Source organism: Homarus americanus, unplaced genomic scaffold, assembly GCF_018991925.1.
Source record: "Homarus americanus isolate GMGI-L3 unplaced genomic scaffold, GMGI_Hamer_2.0 scaffold24694, whole genome shotgun sequence".
Classification (NCBI taxonomy): domain Eukaryota; kingdom Metazoa; phylum Arthropoda; class Malacostraca; order Decapoda; family Nephropidae; genus Homarus; species Homarus americanus.
In genome coordinates this window covers 9415873-9437139 of record NW_024732780.1, presented here as the reverse complement: position 1 = coordinate 9437139, position 21267 = coordinate 9415873, and the positions used below count along the sequence as shown (strand labels likewise).

At 39.6% G+C, this 21267-nt stretch overlaps 1 protein-coding gene across 1 annotated transcript; it reads right to left on the bottom strand.

Annotated features, from left to right (window-relative positions):
- Positions 1–10245: 10245 nt before the first annotated feature.
- On the bottom strand, positions 10246–15595 carry LOC121868971 (UDP-glucose 4-epimerase-like). The gene is given in 9 exon segments (XM_042370004.1): positions 10246–10378; positions 10653–10806; positions 11154–11334; positions 11615–11794; positions 12108–12171; positions 12173–12219; positions 13021–13298; positions 14162–14306; positions 15578–15595. Coding segments are annotated over 8 exon segments (1086 nt in total). The 5' UTR covers positions 14211–14306; positions 15578–15595.
- Between the last annotated feature and the right edge of the window lie 5672 nt (positions 15596–21267).

Below are 21267 nucleotides of genomic sequence, written 5' to 3'. Positions count from 1 at the left end.
GTGTTGGTGAGATTGTGTGGGTGAGTGTGTGAGTGAGTGTGTGGGTGAGTGTGTGTGTGTGAGTGTGGAGAGAGATTGTGTGGGGGAGTGGGGAGAGATTGTGTGGGTGAGATTGTGTGGGTGAGGTGTGGTAGTGAGTGTGTGAGTGGTGGTGGGTGGGTGTGTGAGAGGTGTGTGAGTGTGTGAGAAGATTGTGGTGAGTGTGTGGTGTAGATTGTGTTGTTGGATTGTGTGGGTGAGTGTGGTAGTGAGGTGTGAGTGAGTGTGTGGGTGAGTGTGAGAGAGTGTGTGTGAGTGTGAGGAGAGATTGTGTGGGGTGAGTGTGTGGGGTGAGATTGTGTTGGTGAGATTGTGTGGGTGGAGTGTGGTGTGAGTGAGTGAGTGTGTGGGTGAGTGTGTGAGAGTGTGAGTGTGTGAGAGAGATTGTGTGGGTGAGATTGTGTTGGTGAGATTGTGTGGGTGAGTGTGTGAGTGAGTGTGTGGGTGAGTGTGTGAGTGAGTGTGTGAGAGAGATTGTGTGGGTGAATGTGTGAGTGAGATTGTGTGGGTGAGTGTGTGAGTGAGACTGTTTTGGTGAGTTTGTTGGAGAGACTCTTGGAGAGACTGTGTTGGAGAGACTGTTGGAGAGACTGTGTTGGAGAGACTGTGTCGGAGAGACTGTTGGTGAGCCTCAGTAGTCAACAGTAGTTTATAAGGGATTAGTCGAACGTCCACACGCCTGAGACTGTGTATACCTGAAGTTATAAGCCTAAAGTTATTAGCCTGAAGTTTAGCTCAAGAGTTTAAACCTGAAGATTCATGAACTCGAGACAGGAATCGAAGCAGTGGTTCATCCGGTTAGGTTAGATTACGTTAGGTTACGTTAGGGTAGGGTAGGTTAGGGTTTGGTTAGGGTAAGTTAGGTTAGGGTAGGGTAGGTTAGGGTAGGTTAGGTTAGGTTAGGTTAGGGTAGGTTAGGTTACGTTACGTTAGGTTAGGTTAGGTTTAGGTTACGTTAGGTTAGGGTAGATTACGTTAGGTTAGGGTAGGTTATACCACTGGAACTGACTCTCACTTGACATCACACACACACACACACACAACACACACACACACACACCTCAATTATGGAGATTCGAATGTATACCCATGTATGATATGTATAACTTGTATACATTTATTACCCCCCTCATCCCCAAACTGCTCCATCATATCTCTCGCCGTCTGTGCTTCAATACTATGATACAATTACTTGATGTCTGTTTGTCTATCTGTCTGGCTATCTGTCTGTCTGTCTGTTTCTGTGTTATGACATGACAAGCGTAGTGTAGTGTCATGTGGTTTACTGTGGTTCATGACAGGTAGGAGCTACATCTGTCATGTTTGTTTGTCATGCAGATCAAACTTATGGAACGTGTATTAAACTGTCAACACTAAGATTGTCAGGTTCCATCTATGACAGTTTTATGACAGTGGAAACAAGTGTCTATGTCATAACGTTTCTCTATGACAACCCTACACATGTTTGTCATACAGGTGTAGTTGGTAATAAGCATCTACAGGTGTGTTTGTTTGTAATGAGTTTTAATTATGACAAACAAAACATTAAAACACACACTTTGTTTTATTTTGTTTTGTCATTCGTGATTATATTCTCATGACTAAACAAACATTTATCTGTGTTTTTATCTCTCGTTTGTCATGTATACCTGTTCATGACACGAAACACCCCCCTCCCCCCCCTCTACCCCCCCTTTTGGAACCTGTCATAAACGTGTATATAACCCCCCCCTCCCCCATGACAGGCATATGACATCTAAAATCAATCTATGTTTTTTTTCTGTTTTTTCTTATTTCTTTTGGATTAAAATAATATAAAACATGAATTATATAAAGTGACCATTTGCTCAAATTATATAGATGATAATATAAAGGAAAAAAAATGTATATTATATTAGCGTCAGACACGTTGATTCTTTAGTGTCTGTCTGTCTGTCTGTTTATAAGTAACTCACTGGAGTCAATGGAGAGTAGATTTTGTAAGTCAATAGTATCGCTTAAATGAGAATATTGTAATTTGAAGGGATGGTGTAACCCCGACCCTCTCCCCTTCACTATTTAAGGAATTTGGGGGTGAATTTAAGAGAATTTAGGGATTTTAGGGAAAGAACCTCCGAAGGGTTATTTTAAGGATTTTTGGAAGGCAATTTAGGGACGAGTGAGATGGGAAGACCGTAAGGGGATTTTTAGGAAGACTTGGAGAAGGATTTTTTAGGTGTTGAATTTTAAGGAAAGAAATTTAAAGGAGTTTGAGGTTTTGGGTAAGACTGGCACGAGAATGTGGTATTTTTGGTAAGGGATTTAAGGTAATGCGAGAAAATAAAGATCCTAAGGTTTTTTAAGGGTTTTGGGTATAGGGTAAATTCCATGAACCTTTTTTTAAGGATAACTGTAAAAGTTATTAAAGTTAAAAAAATAAAACGAGAATTATTTAAGGTTTTAGGTAAATTAAAGTAAATAAATTTTAGGGAAATATCTGAAGGAATTTTTCGCTTTTTATGGAAATTTCTCAAGAATTTTGTTAGTTTTTACGAAATTTCTGATGGATTTTTGGTCTTTTAGAAAAATTACAGAAAGAATTTTAATCTTTAGGGATTTTTAAGGTATAAAACATCCTTTTAAGTACCGTAGGATGAAAGACCTTAAAAAAAAGTAACATCCTTAAACACCAAAGGATAATTAAAATTGAATCCTCCCACAATAACCAGAAGGATATTCCCCATGTGTATAGGATAAGAAACGTAGAATTTTAAAAGATGTTTAGAATAGATTAAAATTTCCAGAGTTTTGTTGCTGAGTCGATGACGCGTCTGGGTTGGGAGACGTGTGGAGAATCCGTTCGGGTAGGTGTGGTGGATTCATGTCGTCTCAAGGGGGATTTAGCACTGACGAACGCCTGTGTTTTGTTTACGTCTGGGCGGAGTCACACGGGACGTTGAAACCTACAGTATATACTTAGAAATGTCTGCATGAGATATTTCCCATGTATATATATATGCATGTATATATGTATGTGTGTATAGGGTAAATGTATATGCGTATATACATATATATGTGTATTTTTTTTATTAGAGAGGCGAACAATAGACGTAAGCCTGCCTACAGATAGCATATTAATAATACCAATAATAATAATAGTAATAATGATTTTAATCCTGTGTGGGGGTATACCCGGCAAGTTGGTATGTCGAGGTATATCATTTGTGTCCTATATGTCGTTGGCGATATAATACGTGTTAGTATACCTGCATATATGTGAAGGTATAGTCAAAAGTATCCTTATTGAAGGAATTAAGAGATATATATAATATATATATATAATTATAACGTGTACTGCCATCTTGTATCTGAAAAATCCTGAACTCTGATTCTTGAGAAAAAAAATCTTACGTTGAATTTTTTTTTTCTCTTTTCTTTTCATTTCTTTAACTGTGAGATAAGAGAGATAGAGAAAGAGATAAGAATGAGATTTAAGAGAAGACATATATATCAACTATCTCTCTGTCTCTCCAGGTGAGGGAGGGAGAAGAAGAGAATTAACGTAAGGTGTGTGTTTTTGGGGTGAATCGTGTCATCTCTATAGGGATCTCTTACAGTTTGTCAAGTTCTCCAAGACTTTTAGAGAGTTTGTTGATTTTGTTTTTATTTTTAATATTTTTGGAGGATAAGATTTGTTCTTTGTGTGGTGGTGGTGGTGGGGTCATGGCTAGGGTGGTGTGGTGAAAGAGAAAGCACATAGAGAGAGAAAGAATGTCATTACACCACTCTGTCATGACCACCTCCCCCCACTAGCCATACCATCATTCATCTCTTAACTTTATTCATTCCTCTGTCTCTTACCTACGTGATAATATCTTGAAAAATAAAGACAAGTTTGATAAAAGTGACGAGGAAATACAAGACTGACTTACGAGATTGTGAAGTGGTTATGATAGGAAAAAAATGATGAATTGGAAACGTGGTGTGTTGTTTTGGTGGGAGGTGATGTCATTGTTTGGAGGTGATGTCAGTGATAGGTGATGATGGGAAGTGAGTCAGTGTGATGGGAGTTGATGTCACTGATAGGAAATGATTATCACTGGGATGGGAGGTGATGTCACTGGGATGGGAGGTGATGTCACTGGGATGGGAGGTGATGTCACTGGGATGGGAGGTGATGTCACTGGGATGGGAGGCGATATCACTGTCATGAGAGGTGATGTCACTGGGATGGGAGGTGATGTCACTGGGATGGGAGGTGATGTCACTGTTGGGAAATGATGTCACTATGATGGAAGGTGATATCACTAATTAAATATTTATTGATTTTAGTTTTCGCTCTTAATTATAACATTACGTAAAAAAATTACCGAAATTCATTCCGTTTTGGCTAATTTGCGACGTCACGTTTGGTTGTTCGTCTCGTTAACTTGGTCGTGGTTAAGAGCTCGCCCCCGCGTGTACTATTATTCCAGGCAATATCTGTACGCCTATAACAACTACTTTAAAGGTCAATGTCTCTGCCGTGTTGCATAGCACTGTATTGACTTGTGATCACTCGCGTAGTGTATTAGTTGAGTGACTAGGTTATAAGTTGTAGCGTAATTAACGATAAGTATATTAGTATTAAGATGATTTCTGTCCAAAGGCTAGGATGGTGACGCTACTGTTTGTATGTATGGTGTATAATGTGTATACCGATGATGTATACACCATGTACTGGCCTCTAATCCCATGAACTATGTATGGGTAAATGTATAATTATACAGACATGTGTACGTGTATTTATGTGTAAACCCTTCGTTGTTACGGAGCTACAGAAGTGTGTGTGTGTGTGTGTGTGTGTGTGTGTGTGTGTGTGTGTGTGTGTGTGTGTGTGTGTGTGTGTGTGTGTGTGTGTGTGTGTGTGTGTGTGTGTGTGTGTCTCGCAAGCTTGGCCAAAACTGCTTCACTTAATGTGTCTCACGTGGAGCTGTAGTCTCTTATCTAGGGTCAGTGGCTTATTGTTTTGGTCTGAATCTCTCAAAGGTCTTTCTTGAAGGATTGTCTCTTCGAAGTATCTCTCCCAAGAACAATATATACGAGATATCTCTGATCTTTTTCCCCACATTTATTATGCAAGAACGACCCAGCGGTGCTTCAAGTAGATCTGTCTGTCTGTCTGTCTCTCTGTCTGTCTGTGTGTGTCTGTTTACGAGAGGGTGATGACTAATGCTCGTTTATTTATTCATATTATGGTGCCAGGAAAAAAAATAAAGGTGTGTCTGTATGTGTCTGTCTGTCTGTGTCTGTCTGTTCGCGTCTTGGGGAAGGCAACGCTCACGCCGACATAGGAGTCTGTCTGTCTGTTAAAGAGACACAGACTATATGAGGCTAATGATATGTAGTATACAGGTGAATCCTTTTACGTTTGGCAATGTTAACCTCCCCCTCTCTCTCTCTCTCTCTCTCTCTCTCTCTCTCTCTCTCTCTCTCTCTCTCTCTCTCTCTCTCTCTCTCTCTCTCTCTCTCTCTCTCTCTCTCTCTCTCTCTCTCTCTCTCTCTCTCTCTCTCTGTCTCTCTCTCTCTCTCTCTGTCTCTCTCTCTCTCTCTCTCTCTCTCTCTCTCTCTCTCTCTCTCTCTCTCTCTCTCTCTCTCTCTCTCTCTCTCTCTCTCTCTCTCTCTCTCTCCATATATAAAGTAAATGTCATAAGTGTAGATGCTCAGCGCCAGAGTCCACGGGTTCAGTCCTTAAGTAGGATTAATGTACTTATACTTACCACCAGACCCTTCCATTTAGGTATACTTCACCTCTAGTATATGCTGTGGTATACGATATATTCCCATGGGTATATACGTGTACTTATAGGTCTATGTATTTATATATTAAGTATGTGAGGTATATATTATTAAAATATGTAGGTTATACTTTCGCCATTTGTAAGTATACTTTGTGATATATGAGGTATACTTATTGTGTATGAGTATATGAATAGTATAACATTACTTTTGTCATATAGACCTTAATATGCTGGGTATATTCATGGGTTATAAGATATATCAATGAATAGGTCTTAAGAAATATAGGAAATACAAGATTATACTAATTTATATATCAAAATAATAGTATACTTACTCTACCTGGCCTAAAGTATAGCGTATAACGAGTATATCAAGTATAACAAGATTTATTTAAGAACACTATAAAGTATATTTATCGATTATATAGACTTAAAATTATATATGAAACCTGATTCATAATATATCCGAGTATACTTAAATATACTACATAAAGAGACATGGAAGCTCTTGATATAGGAGAGTATATTATTAAATGATATATAAATGCCATAGGAACGTCTTGGTTATGTTTATAGTCAATGGGATATATCTTTATACCACGTTATTATATGTCTGGTATGCTGAGGAACGGGTGTGGGGTGTGGTATAATCCTCGTGTCCTTGTTCCTCTCAGCTCCTATGAGTGTTACCTGTGCTTAGTGTAGGTCAGCAGGTGTAAATTTTTGAGAATTTTTTTATAATGAAAATTTTTTTAGAATTTTTTATTTGGGTTTTTTTACGATTTTTTACTTTTTTAATGTTTTTTTTTTAGAATTTATGAGGATTTTTGTATGCTCGTCTTTGTGATTTGGGGAATTTTATTAATTCTAAGGGGAAATAATTTTGTATATATTTTATTTTATTTATTTTTAATGCGCTGGAAGTCCGGATGTTTATTTTACAATTAATTTTACATATTTCTGAAACATGATTATTTTTTATTTGCGTGACTTTTTTGGGTCATAAAATATTCAATGATAAATTATATACAAATTGTTTATTTTAGGAGAAATTTTATATTTAAATTCAGTGTTTTTTTTTTTTGAGTTGGTAAAAGAAATGAACAATGACTGTGTTTGTTTGTTTTAAATTCGAGAAAAACACTTCCAAAGATTTTATTGTTTTTTGATGTGAGAAATGTTATATTAAAATTATAGACGATTGAAATATATGTATAGGAGTTATATAATGTATGTATATGGATGAAAAATATTCCTCTATGTATAATTTTAAATTTTAAGAAAGAATTTATTCATATTTTTAGGGTGTATAAATTATCTCCTTAATTATAGGTAAGAAAAATGTGTATATGTTGTATTATATGTCCGTCTGTTCGTATAATTATGAGGAGGAAGGAATAATTGTTATTTATTTTGAGTTTTCTTAAAAGACTTCACACTCATACGAACTGAAAGGAGATTTAGAGAAGCAATATTGCCATTGGTTTTTTTCTGTCCAGTCATTCGTAACATCAGACAAGAATTAATTGATACTGTTCGAAATATTTTATACATATACATATGTCTTTAATAATGACCTTATATGTGATAATGACTAAGGTATATGAAGATCTTTTTCTTTACATATTTATAATGAAGTTGATTACGTCACGTGGTTTCTATTACTCGTTGCCAACTCTATCCATTTCACTCAATTTATCAGAATTAATCTTGTCTGAATGTTACGGAAAAAAATACCGCATTTGTAAGCATATATACATGAATATATATCTAAATATATATATAATATAAACAAAATGTTGATTATAGCTGAGATTTATTTTATATTTTTGTTTTTTCTTCTATTTCTTCTTCTTCTCAAGACTTACATGATATGAGCCTGAGATGTATTCCATGTCAGTGTTCCAATAATTATTTTTTTGTGTGTGGGAGCCAACAGGTGTCAACGAAAGCATGTTATTTGTTGTTGTTATTTTTATATGGTATGTTGTTGTACGTCGACTTTATAAAAACAATAATAAAAGTATTCTTGTGTACGTAACCCACTTTTATTTGAGCCTTTATTTCCACTTTGAATCATCAATAATAAAAGTATTCATGTGTACGTAACCCACTTTTATTTGAGCCTTTATTTCCACTTTGTATCATCAATAATAAAAGAATTCTTGTCTATGTAACCCATTTTTATTTAACCCATACGTCCAATTAATCGCGTATATGACCACCAGGAGAAGAAACTGATTCACGAGGCTAATGAACCCCAGTGAGCACCGATTCAGAACCAGTGTCTCATCTGACTGTAGGACCGAGGTATGGGTGTGAGTGTGTCTGCCAGGGAAGCTTCAGTCTCTTCCTCTGCTGCCTACAGTGTTCGTCTTATCCCGGTGTGTGGATGAAGGATTGTGTTAAGGACTACTACTACTGCTGCTGGTGTGATTGAGTTACGGTGATAATCGCCTGGTTCCTTGTGAATGGCCATCGTAAACTACACTTACTACCTGAACTGCCAATTCAATCAGGTTTGTGTTGTTTATAGGTGTAATTTAATATTTAATGTAAGAATAATTGGGTAATATTCTGGTGTGTTTTAGTGAAAGCTTCTCTCATCACATCAAAACAAATAAGAAATTATACAAAATAAAAACAAGAATAAAATATCTTTCATAATCTTTAATAAAAACAAAACACAAGCGAACACGAACGCCCGGGTCATCAGCGCCAGGCGAAAACACAGTGAAAAGAATGACATAGAGACTTAGTGAATATGCAAATGAGTTTAACATTACATAAGAGAAAAAGTTTATAATTGTAGATTTTTATGTAAAGTAATTAGTTAAAGGTAATGATGATAGTGATAATTTGTCCTTGTGTCTGTCTGTCTGTCTGTATTTCTGTCTGTCTGTCTGTCTGTCTGTCACCCAAACTTAGCAATAAATAACAGGTCATACAAAATAAAGGTTCCAGGTCACAGGTCACACGTCACAAGCCACAGGTCATAGGTCACTCAGGAGAGATTAGATGATGACTCTTTATAAATAAACAATAAAACTTAACTCTAACACACTATAGCACTATAACACTATATGAACTGTATTATATGAGCTATAATATACCATCAATGCCCTGAAATACTTAAACGGAAAAGATCAGGAAAAAATGTGTGTATCAAATTAGGATCAGAATAGAACGTGAGGCGACTTAGCCACTGGACCAATGGACCACTGGATCAATGGATCACTGAACCAATGGACCACTGAACCAATGGACCACTGAACCAATGGACCACTGAACCAATGGATCAATGGACCAATGAACCAATATACCACTGAACAAGGAGAAGCTACATGTGCTACGGTAAAAATCAATTTCTTTCCTCAAATTTCTGTTTCACTTTTAATATTGTGGTGGTGTGGTGACGTGGTGGTATTGTGGTAGTATTGTTTAGTATTGTTGTGGTAGTGTGGTGGTATTGTGGTAGTGTAGTGATATTGTAGTTATAATTTCCTATATTGATTTTTCACATACATATTATAATTACTAAATAACGAAATCACATTACATAATACTGTCAAATATCAGGTTTTTTTTTATTATATATCAATACTCAATTATACCTGGTGATATAATTTGTACTTAGAGGTATTTTTAGATTATATTCCTGATATATAATATAGTTATTGTATTATTGAAGAATTTAATGTCTATATGAATTTTATGGAGTGATGTCGTGGGGATGCTTCTGTTAACGGTATATCTACTGTTGATTCTGTTGATTCTTACTGTTTATGTTGAGGTTTTTGTTGTTGTTGTTGTTGTTGTTGTTTTTCTTTCCCTGTTATCTCTGTCTCTCTCTGTTACCGTTATCACTCTCTGTTGTTATTCTCTCTCCCGTTTACTCTCTCCTGTTAGTCGTACCCGTTAGGATTCTTCGTCTGGAAGTTCCACGTATCTCTACCTGTTAATGAAGGAAGGTGTGTTACAGGTGTGTGTTACAGGTGTGTTACAGGTGTGTATGTGTGTGTGTTACAGGTGTATTGCAGGTGTGTGTTACAGGTGCATTACAGGTGTGTGTGTGTTTGTGTGTTACAGGTGTATTACAGGTGTGTTTGTTACAGGTGTCTTACAGGTGTGTGTTACAGGTGTATGTGTTACAGGTGCAATACAGGTGTGTGTGTGTGTTACAGGTGTATTACAAATGCGTGTGTGTTACAGGTGTGTGTTACAGGTGTATGTTACAGGTGTATTGCAGGTGTGTGTGTGTTACAGGTATGTTACAGGTGTATATGTTAGAGGTGTGTTACAGGTGTGTGGGTTACAGCTGTGTTACAGATGTGTGTTTGTACTGATACATTGGCATACATATACAGTACATTCATGCTTATACATATATATACACATATACTTGCATACATGTACACACACACACACACACCCCCACTCTGTCTACCTATATCCTCTCGACAGTGCGGGAGGCCGACCACCCTGGCTCTCCTCCGCCAATTGGCAGAACAAATCGTCTGGCCCACGTCACCCTCTTCGTCGATTTTACGATCTTGGCGGGTATCTGCTGCCCACACGCCCTGAGACAGACAGACAGACAGACAGATATGTTTGATAGACAGATAGACAGGCAGAGAGAGATAAATTCACCCCAAACTCTCACCACCACCCCCTTCTCCACCACCCCTTCTCCACAACCCCACCCTTTCTCCACCACCCCCCTTCTCCTACAACCCCTCCCCTTTCTCCACCACCCCCCTTCTCCACCTGTCCCCCTTCTCCCACCACCCCCTTCTCCACCACCCACCCCTTCTTCTCCACCACCCCCCCTTCTCCACCACTAACCAAACTTACTTGCTAAACGCCGTCACCATCTCCAACACAGACACTCCTCTCCCACAGCCTAGATTGTACGGCTTAACTCCCGTGAAGCTGTTGTCGAAAAGCTTCTCCAGGGCTGACTTGTGACCCTCGGCTAAATCCATGACGTGTATGTAGTCTCTCACACCTAGATAGGAGAGTGAGAGAGAGGGGGGGGAGAGGGGAGGGAGGGGGAGGGAGGGGAGGGGGAGGAAGGGGGGGTTAGAATAGACAGGTAAACTTATTATGTGTATTTAAAAGCTCTATCTTATTATTGTTATTATTATTATTATCATTATTGTTATTATTCTTTGATATTTTATTTTATTTTTTATTTTTTTTTTACTTATTTTCATCTTTATTTTCGTTCTTCTTTGTAATTTTTTTGTGTTTATGTTAAATAATAACAACAACAACAAAATTAAACCATTCAATTAAACCAAACACAAAAAAACAACCAAATTAACCCACTAAAACAAAACACAGGTAACTCACAGGTGCCGTCAGGTGTGTCCCAATCACCACCGAACACCTGTACAAGTTCACGCCTTCCTACTGCACACTGAGCTATGTAAGGCATTAGGTTCATGGGGACACCGAGGGGGTCTTCTCCTATGAGGCCAGATTCGTGAGCCCCGACGGGATTGAAGTACCGTAGCAGCACCACCTTCCACTCCTACAGGCAGGTGTTGGAGTAATTATTATGGGAAGGTGTTGTGGTGAGGTGTTGGGGGAGGTGGTGGGGGGTGGTGAGGAGGTGGTGGTGGGGAGGTGGTGGGAGGTGGTGAGGTGAGCTGAGGTGAGGTGAGGTGGTGGGGGGAGGTGGTGAGGTGTTCGTTAAGACTTTACCACCCATTAAGACTTTACCACCCATTAAGACTTTACCACCCATTAAGACTTTACCACCCATTAAGACCTTACCACCCATTAAGACCTTACCACCCATTAAGACTTACCTTATCAGACACGTACAAGTCCTTGATCATCTGCTCACAAACGTACTTAGACTGTCCATAAGGGCTTCGTACGTCCACGCCCGTCGGATGCTCTTCGTCAGTAGGGAAGTACTTGGCAGACCCGTACACCGTAGATGACGAGGAGAACACCAGCCTCTTGCACCCGACCTCACACATCACCTGACGAAGTAGTGGCAGGTGAGATAATTACTAGAGAGGGAGAGATGTAGGTGAGAGGAAGAGACACAGGTGAGGGGGAGACACAGGTGAGGGGGAGGCACAGGTGAGGGAGAGACACAGGTGAGGGAGAGGCACAGGTGAGGGAGAGACGCAGGTGAGGGAGAGACACAAACACTGGTATAACGAACAACACCTTGTAATGAACCTACCTGAAGAAGGGTGATGACCTACCTGAAGGAGTCATGACCTACCTGTAGAAGGGTGATGACCTACCTGAAGGAGTCATGACCTACCTGAAGGAGTCATGACCTACCTGAAGAAGGGTGACAGTGCCGGTAATGTTGTTGTGGTAGTAGTCAAGAGGCGTCCCGATGGATTCCGACGGCCTTAAATGCAGCGAAGTGGATTACCACATCCACTTTATACTGTGGAGAAGAAACGGTGGCGTAAGTGGATTGGAAGTGGGGTGGAGTGGATAGTAGTTGAGGAGGTGGATTGGAAGTGAAGTGGAGTGGATAGTAGAAGGTGGATCATGTGGGTAAAAACAGATAATCCACACATTTTTTCCTACCCTGATCCACACACACACACTTATTTAATATATCCACTTTTCTTACACTTCTTCCCTCCTCTCTCTCTCTCTCTCTCTCTCTCTCTCTCTCTCTCTCTCTCTCTCTCTCTCTCTCTCACCCACTGCCCTGTCATCCAATCCACATCACCCACCTCACCCTTACCCACATCACCCACTACTCTACCACCTAACCCACACCTCAAGACCCACATTACCCACTTCATGAACCCACACAGAGCCCCTTATAATTAACTACACACCGGGTGGATTAAAACCCGTCACGACCCGTTGAGTCCCGGCGCGTCACTCCTACTAGGTCTGTCAAGGTATCTGTCTGTCTGTCTGTCTGTCTGTCTATCTGTCTGTGTGTCTGTGTGTCTGTCTGTCTGTCTATCTGTCTGTGTGTCTGTCTCCATGGTTACGGCTATCTCTCTGTAACCATGGCAACGGTTCCCCCTCTGATAATCCCTCTATTTCTACTTTTCCCCTCGACCTATTTTCTCTCTTTTCTCCCTCCTTTCTCTCTCCCTTCTTTCTCCCTTCTCTCTCCCTTCTTTCTCCCTTCTCTCTCCATTGACCTGTTCTCTCATAAAACGAGTCTTCACACCCCATACTAGCCTACGAGTCTCAGACAATCCCAAACTTATACACTCACCAATAAAAACACTTTCCTAAGAGCATCACGATCTAACAGAGAGATCATATGGAAAGTCAATCTCTTGCCAGTGATGTCCTCAACCCTCTCTAGAACGGCGGGTAACCTCTGACCATCCTGAGGGGGTTTAGATCGAATACAGCTGTCTACAACCACCACTTCGTACCCCGCCTGTAGCAGTTCGATCAGGGTGTGGGAGCCGACGAACCCAGCCCCACCAGTTACCAGTATTACCTCCGTCTTGTTGTTCTTCTTCTTCGTCTGTCCCGGGGAAGTTCCTGAAGGTGTGGCAGAAGGAGGAATTAGTTGGTTTGTTTGGGTGTGTGGGTAGGGTTGGATGTTATCTCTCTCTCTCTCTCTCTCTCTCTCTCTCTCTCTCTCTCTCTCTCTCATTGGGGTGTTTAATCTTCAGGGGATCCCATTACATACATACATACATACATACATACATACATACATAATAAAACACATTACAAGTATCAACTACAATTTTGTTATTTTTTCTTAATTATCAAAATAATTTCTTCATAATAGATAAAATCAGGAACCAGGAGAAGAACAAGAGGAGAAGAGATGATGAAGGAAGTAAGAGAAGAGAGAAAAGATAACAGAGAGGAAGATTTAAAGCCATTGTTTATATTTGGTAAAGTTTTCTGTGTATTTGTGAACGTGTGTGTGTGTGTGTGTGTGTGTGTGTGTGTGTGTGTGTGTGTGTGTGTGTGTGTGTGTGTGTTAATTACCTGGGTATATAACATGCCTAGTTAAGTTACGTTGGGGTTACGTTACGTTGAGTCTTGGGATCTCCACACCACCATATGACGTCACAAAGACCATCTTGGATGAGCGGAGGGGGAGATGGGGGGAGGGAGGAGGGGGAGGAGGAGGAGATGGGGAGGGGGGAGGGAGATGGGAGAGGAGGAAGGGGGGAGGGAGGGAGAGGGAAGGGAGAAGGGGGGAAGAGGTCATGTCGCCGGAGGGAAGGAACCATTATCATGGAACTTGTATTGTGACGGACAAACACACACACACACACACACACACGCACACACACACACACACGCACACACACACACACACACACAAAGAGACAGACAGGCAGACAAAGAGAGACAGACAGACAGACAGACAGACAGACACTCACCTTCACTCGGAGCTTGATTACAGCGGAGTTCATTTGGCATGGGACTCATCTTGTACTCTGGATTAGTACTCAATATAAACTCTTCTCTTCACACCAGTACGTTGGGTTGTACTCTCGTAAATTTCACTCAAGTTTATATAAATTTCTGTAAATAAACCATAATATTAATTCAACTACGTACTCAGTCTATATTCACTCTAAGTACTCAATAGAACTTAGTCTGTACTCTAAATATCATGAAATTCACTCTACAGCTTATTAAATTACTTAGATTGTACTCTGAGTGGGACTATAGGTCAGAGTACATACAGATCTTTTACTGTGTGTTTAATGAAAATGTACTCTACATATTTGGGACTTGTACTCTGGAAGCCCTATGGTTGCTGATATAAATTGTTGATCTTCACTCTACTGTAAATAACCTAACCTAACCAAACCTAACCAAATCTAACCATAATCTAACCAAACCTAACCAAATCTAACCTTAACCTAACCAAACCAAACCTAACCAAATCTAACCATAATCTAACCAAACCTAACCAGCTCCACATAAACACAGACGTATTATATCTGGCGTTTTTGGCTTCCTCCTTCCCTTCCCCCTCTCCCTCCTCCTCCCCTTCCCCCTCCCCCTCTCTCCCTCCTCCTTCCCTTCCCCTCCTCCACCCCCCTCCCCTCTCCCTCCCCTCCCCTCTCCCTCCTCCTCCCCTCTCTCCTCCCGTTCCCCTCTCTCCCTCCCCCCTCTTCAAGAGTGACCTAAACAGCACTGGTTCAACGCACTGTGCTTTGACAGTAACTTATCTTGAGACTCCACACACACACACACACACACAAGCACACACACACACACACCTCTGCGTCCTGGCTTATTTTACCTGAATATTAGACATCAGCTTACTTTACCTGAATATTAGACACCCCAGCTTATTTTACCTGAACAAACACCCCAGCTTATTTTACCTGAATATTAGACACCCCAGCTTATTTTACCTGAATATTTGACACCCCAGCTTATTGTACCTGAATATTAGACACCCCAGCTTATTTTACCTGAACAGACACCCCAGCTTATATCCCCTACCTAACCTAACCCTCCCTAGGTATGAATTAACAGCATTGAATCCCCAGGTGAAATATGCTGGGGTGCCTAATCTTCACGTGATCCTAATACTGTTACACCATCGTCGTCATCGTCACCTTCTGTCACCTGAGATCCCTCGCCTGTACAGCCTAAACGACCTCATGGTTACCGTTACAAGAACAACCCAATTCGAACTACTGGTCCTATACACATATAAACACGTACATACACATATCTACACACTTACACACACTTACAGTACACATACACACACCTACAGTACACATACACACACAATCACCGAAAAAATCACGGACCACGACACTCGTACGTACTTCTCTCACGCAGCTAAGTAAACACTGAGGGCCGGCAGGCACTACCCAGGTGGATCTCACCCCCAGACGAATCCTATAACTGGTCACTGCGTCTACCTTACCTCATGACGGACCAATAAGAACGCGTTTTATATTACTACCGAGCATATGATTGGCTGGTTAGTGAGAATGTCCAGAGGAATGTGTACCTAAATAATTCATGACCACAAACAGGAAGGTCATACGGTGGATATTTTTTGTCGTGAGTTAAGTTTGAAGATTATTTTGTGTCTTGAGGTAAAATAGTGCTAAAATTACACTGAGACTCTACCTTAGGGACGTACCTTTAGCACCTGTTGATTAGAGGAAAGGTATTTAGTTAATTAATAGTGTGTGTGTGTGTGTGTGTGTGTGTGTGTGTGTGTGTGCGTGTGTGTTAAGTTAATCAGTTTATGGTTTATTCTCACTTACGAGGATTTTTTGTCTTCAGAGATTTATTGACAAGAGATGAATGACGCCATGACTCTCTCTCTCTCTCTCTCTCTCTCTCTCTCTCTCTCTCTCTCTCTCTCAGTTCAATCATTCTTTTCATTGCATTTTATCTCCCCCTCCCCCTCACCTTTCCCTCACCCCTCCCCCTCACCTCCCCCTTCCCTCCCCCCAACTCCCCTTGTCCTTCCACAGTCGTCGACGCAACAGGTAATTTTAGAAGAGTACGAGGTTTGTGTACTTGACGTTTGCTTCTACAAGAGACATTATTGGCTCTTGTTATTGATATTATTGTTATTATTATTATTATTATTATTATTATTATTATTATTATTATTATTATTATTATTATTATTATTATTATTATTATTATTATTGATAGATTCACCCCTACCCAAACCTAACCTAACGCCAACCAAACCTAACCAAACTTAACACCAACCAACCCCAACGCTAACCTAACGTAACCCAACGTACCATATCTGAGGTACCGTTAACCCGTTCTCCTATGTTGGCTGCCGGACCCACTATTGCAGTGACCAGCCAAGACCCGTTATAGTGGCTTGGCTGACGTAAAAACACACCTGTCCACTATAAACGAGTTTAACCTGGGGTCTACCGTATAGGGGGGCTGTGTGCGTGTGTGGGGGGGCTGTGTGCGTGTGTGTGTGGGGGGCGCTGTGTGCGTGTGGGGGAGGGCTGTGTGCGTGTTTGTGGGGAATGTATGTGTTGTGTGTGTGTGTGTGTGTGTGGAAGGTATACTCAGAATGTCTCCATCTCTTTATGTAACCCTTTCCCAGCCGCCCCTCTCCCCCCTCACCCCCACCCCACTGTCACCTCAAGCGCAATATTCCCCCCCCTTACCGCTAGGTGGCCGACGCGTTACATTATTCACCATGTAATCTCGACGGAGTTTCTAGTCTAAGCATAATATTTACATTACAAATTCGCCCTCTCCTTTCCCCCCTCCTTCTCTCCTTCTCTCCTCAGTTCTTCTCAGCTTTCTTTCATTCGTTTTTCCTCAATTCTCTCTTCCTCCTCCTCTTTCCCCCTCCTCTTAGTTCTTTTCCTCTTTCCTCCTGCCTCCTCTCCCTCTCCCGCCTCCCTCTCCCCTCCTCACCTCCCTCTGCCCCCCCTCCCACCCCCTCCCCTCTCCCTCCTCCTCCCCTTCCTCCTCCACCTCCCCTCCTCCCCCTCCCCCCTCCTCCCCCCTCACCATCAACAGGTACTTACGTCTACAAAACCTCACTTGACTCCTCCCCTGTTAACAGTTATAGGTCCTGTTAACAGTCACAGCCTCATACTTGATTACCGTTTAATTAAAAAAAAATTATCTCAGAGGCAGTTACCGTTAAAACCGTTTATTGATGACCGTTATCGTCAAGCATTCAAATTAGCCAATCAGCGGTAAGCATTTTTTAACGGCGAATCAGATCAAATTATGAGGTTCTTGATTTTGTTGTAAGAGAGAGAGCATAACAACAACAATAACTCTACATATAAACAGTACACACAGCCTCCACGTACACAGGTAACATACACAGGTATATTACAGGTATTACAGTAAGTTGTGAAGGTGAGGCCACAGGTGTTAATTAGACGGAACACCTGTTGACCTGGGCGGGATGATAGCGAGTGTGTGTGCGTTAGTCTTTGCCCCATGTGAGAGCGTCTTGTGACCTCCAACGACTAGGTCAGACACACGCGACCTGTGTCCCACCAGCGTAATAATAACCCAAATTATATATCAAATAATCATAAATATGCTTAAACAATGACTAACATACAGTAATACAAACACAAGTTAACATAGCGGAATGTTATTTACTTCTGACGGTGTACGATTATTTCTCTGTGATGGACCATAAATAATTGTTTTGTAATAGGGTTGTGTAGCCGAATTATATCACACAGCATAATTTGTCAGTATGGGAGCGTAAATATGAAGTCGATAATAATGCTGAAACAAATGAGCATCGTATTATATTATTATTATTATTATTAACATTCAGCTAAATCTCAACCACAGAAATTAATCTAACAAAAACAATTAACCTGACGAAGGTGAACGTTAACAATCACAATTAATGGCCTGTGTTTGTTACCTGTTTAAAGCACTAAATTCTGAAACAATTACATTTTGTAACTGAGACCTCAAGCCATAATTTCTTAACAGGTGGAAACTGTTTTATATATTACAATAAATATTTTAGAAAATTTAGATCATCATAACTACCTTCCTTAACCACCCACTGTAACTTTGTCTCTTCTACGTCAAACATTTGCTTTAGAAAGTCTTTGGTATCATTCATCTACCAGATTGGTGTTTCTACTCTACAACTACCACTAGGAAGTTATTGGTGAGCCTGTGGTGATTCAGGACCTGGTGACATACGGTAAATCACCAGAATCCTGTACTAAAGACATATTTAAATCACCTTTCAATAACATGATCGTTTTGTTTTGATCAATGGGAGAAATACGTGAGAAATATTCCCTCTTGTATTTCTTGCTTTCATTATGTCCCTCAAAAAGTCCAATGATTTGAAGTGGACTAACGAGATGTTTTAAGTCACACACACACACACACACACACACACACACACACACACACACACACACACACACACATCCTAGTTAGCTATTCCTGGGGGCTAGTTTAAGGAGGGAGGGCGTACTAGGAGCTAGTTTACAGAGAGCTAAATTCACTAGTTACCCCTCTGTCCACATGACCCCACACACACACACACACACACACATAGATGGCAATAATTATATTACACTCTTAGGCACACAGTCATACACACAGACATTTGGACCATATTTAAACAACTACTTTTATTAGTTAACAGATAGAACCTTCTTTTTATAGCTAGTGGGATATATAAACAACTGCCTTTCTCGATGCGCATCAGTAAATTATCCATAAACGCGAAACACATTAGACCACATCGTCCACCCAAGTCTGGAAGTATACCTATAACTACCAGAGCTATTACTTCTTCAGGCTGTTGCTGTTGTAAGTCTTAAATCAGCAGCTGTTAATGAAGGTGTGTTAATGGTGGTCTCGGCACTCTAACCTGCTGTTAACAATGGAAAATGAATATATAACCCTCTTTAGTCTTGGTATAGGATGCGTCAAACAACTTCATATTAATAACAGAAAATTACTCTATTGTTTCAGTGAAGATATATTACCAACTTTAATTTTTCTGTAGACTGTGAAATATTTTAATACAATCATAGGACAGAACTTTCATTACAATAAACATAACCTACATAAATTAGCCTTTGGAATTTGTAATAAGTCAAACATTATATATAGGAAAGTTCTTTTTGTGACTCTACCTAACTCTAAACACACCATCTTGGCTTTCTCAATTACTTGTATTAAAGTAACGGGATTATTTAATGTTAGTCGTATACATAAACATCAGGGTTATTAAATATTGATCTCGTCTAATACTGAACATGAATGAACTGGTGGATGAACTGGTGGATGAACTTTATTAATTTACTGTCAATTTTCAAAGCCGTGGCAACAGTCTCTCAGTTTTGGTCATCGGTGTATCGATTGTGGTATTCCTCTCTCTTGTGGTCCCATATAACGAGCCTCTGGTCCCATATAACGAGCCTCTGGTCCCATATAACGAGCCTCTTCCAGGTCACTCGTCTAGTTCCCTCTTCCAGGTCACGAGTCTAGTTCGCTTGCACACGGGACATATCCTTACTGTATATTTTACCTGGTGACACACACACACACACACACACACACACTCTCTCTCTCGTCAAAACATACACAGGCGGGAAAGCCAAGGAAAGCATCCCAGCTTGTGTACAGATTCACTCAGGCGTTTTTGCAGAACGGATTTATACGACTCAGAAATCCGCTTTACAGAAACGCCTATTTTTGCCATCCGGATTCCTTTAGTTTGTTTATATTTCATCTGTTTAAGTTTGTGTTTCGGGTTGTTTTTTTTTGCGTTTTTTGTTTGTTTCGGAATTATTACTTAACATACATACATACATACATACATACATACATACATACATACATACACACACACATACATACATACATACATACATACATACATACATACATACATACATACATACATTAAATTTCAAAACGTTATAATTTTCAATGGTAATTTGTGGTTAACTATTCACTACAGCAAACTCTATTATTTTCTGTATAATTTTTGTCTCATTATTATAGTAATTATAGACGTAATAACTGGTATAATTGTCTGTATAATTTGAATGTGTTAACTGATGGTTTAAATTAGTACTACTGTCCTCTGTCTGTCTGTCTGTCTGTCTATCTATCTATCTAATAAAAGAGCTAGAAAGAGTAAAACTGATAACACAAACAATGCAAACAACACAAACAATATATACAACTAAACAAACACACACAAACAAACAAACAAACACGGTACAATGGTCATATATTTCTGCAATGATAAAATTATAATTCACTCTGTACTTCATGTTAACGTGTGTATGTGTTTGTAAGGCTTTATAAATTAACAAAATCCCTCGAAATAAAACCATAAACCTATTTTAAAACATCAAGATACTTTAAATTTAATAAAATCCTTTAAATTTGGTCATAAAACCTCTTATAGGAATCTCTGAACCCTTGACGGGGTGTTGAAGCCTCTTGGCCGTCACTTAGAAGGTGTTGTGTTCCACCTTGGGCGAGGAGACGACGAGCCATTAGTATCTATGTAAATATAATAATAATAATAATAATAATAATAATAATAATAATAATAATAATAATAATAATAATAATAATAATAATAATAATAATAATAATAATAATAATAATAATAATAATTAATAATAATAATTAATAATAATAATAATAATAATAATAATAATAATAATAATAATAATAATAATAATAATATACCAACACCTTTACGATCATTTTAAGTGACCGAGTAACTACCACTATAGCCCCCCCCAAAAAAGTAGTTCCTAGTACCAAAATAACAACAAAACGTAATGATGTTTCAGATTTAGAATATTATTTTGTTATCTATAAATTACTTATGACCAGAAATAAATCACCGGTACCTAACAAACCACCTGACGTCTCAAATAATATAGGTACCAAGTTGAATAAAATTAGTCCGCTATATACACGTCAGCCATCACGTGACGAAATCAGTTACCCTGAAGCCGTGGTGAGGAGGTGTACTACTTGG